Raw genomic sequence first — 1093 nt, forward strand, 5'->3', positions numbered from 1 at the left:
AGCTGGAGACGGCGCGGCAGGAGAGCGCGCGGCTGGGGCGCGAGAAGGAGGAGCTGGAGGAGCGGGCGTCTGAGCTCTCGCGCCAGGTGGACGTGAGCGTGGAGCTGCTGGCCTCACTCAAGCAGGACCTAGTGCACAAGGAGCAGGAGCTGAGCCGCAAGCAGCAGTGAGTGGCCCGCCGGGCCCCGTGGGGGAATGTGCCCGCCCCTGTTCCCTAGTGGGTGACCCTGTGAGTCATTGTGCTGCTGCCATCACCGTGGGTGTGGCAATGAGTGTGTCAGTGTGTGAAGCCATGAGCATGGAACGATGGTGCATGTGGGGCCAACAGTGTCATGACTGTATTTAGGACTGTGAGTCCATGATCTTGAAGCATGTTCTTTAAAATATATATGTTATCGATTTCAGAGAGGAAAGGGAGAGAGAGAGATAGAAATATCAATGATGAGAGAGAATCATTGATCGGCTGCCTCCTGCACGTCCCATAGTGGGGCTCAAGCGTGCAACCCGGGCATGTGTCCTGACCAGGAATCGAACCGTGACCTCCTGGTTCATAGGTCGATGCTCAAGCACTGAGCCAGGCCGGCCGGTGAAACACATTCTTCACTTGGCTTCCAGGACACTCTCCTGGGATCTCCTTCTGTCTCTTTGCTCCTCCTCAGTCTTTGTTGCTTCTCCTTATGTCTCTGGTCTTTAAGTGTAGAATGATGAAATATGTAGATGTTATGCATCTGTCCCCATAGTGATACAAGCTCCATGGTGGCAGGAATTTTTCTCTGCTTGTTCACTGCTGTGTCCCCAATACCTAGAACAGTGCCTGGCTCCAAGAAGGTGCTCAGTCAATGTTGAGTGGATGCATGAACGACTGTGAATGCAATTGGGAGTAAATACTCTTGTGACTCTTAAGTGTGCTGTGTGTACATGGAACTCCTGGAGGTGGTAGTGCAATGGGAAGTGTGCTTCTGCAACTGAGAATGTTTCTGAAAAATGTGTGTGTGGTGGGGGTGGGGTTAGGGGGTGTTTGAATGTGTTGGTGAGACTGTGCCTTTCTCAGACTGTGTGCCTGCGAATGAGCATGAATACGTGTATTTGAGTG

The 1093-nt window shown here is 52.5% G+C and overlaps 1 protein-coding gene across 1 annotated transcript in view; it reads left to right on the plus strand.

Annotated features, from left to right (window-relative positions):
- Nucleotides 1-2: 2 nt before the first annotated feature.
- Nucleotides 3-1093, plus strand: part of FBXO41 (F-box protein 41) — a gene marked incomplete at its 5' end in the record, with an annotated part of 9303 nt that continues 8212 nt past the window's right edge. Inside the window, 2 exons of the mRNA XM_014540917.1 lie at nucleotides 3-166; nucleotides 807-828. Coding sequence (XP_014396403.1) covers nucleotides 3-166; nucleotides 807-828 — 186 coding nt within the window. The remainder of the gene's footprint in view (nucleotides 167-806; nucleotides 829-1093) is intronic.

This window comes from Myotis brandtii, unplaced genomic scaffold (assembly GCF_000412655.1).
Source record: "Myotis brandtii unplaced genomic scaffold, ASM41265v1 scaffold251, whole genome shotgun sequence".
NCBI classification, from domain to species: domain Eukaryota; kingdom Metazoa; phylum Chordata; class Mammalia; order Chiroptera; family Vespertilionidae; genus Myotis; species Myotis brandtii.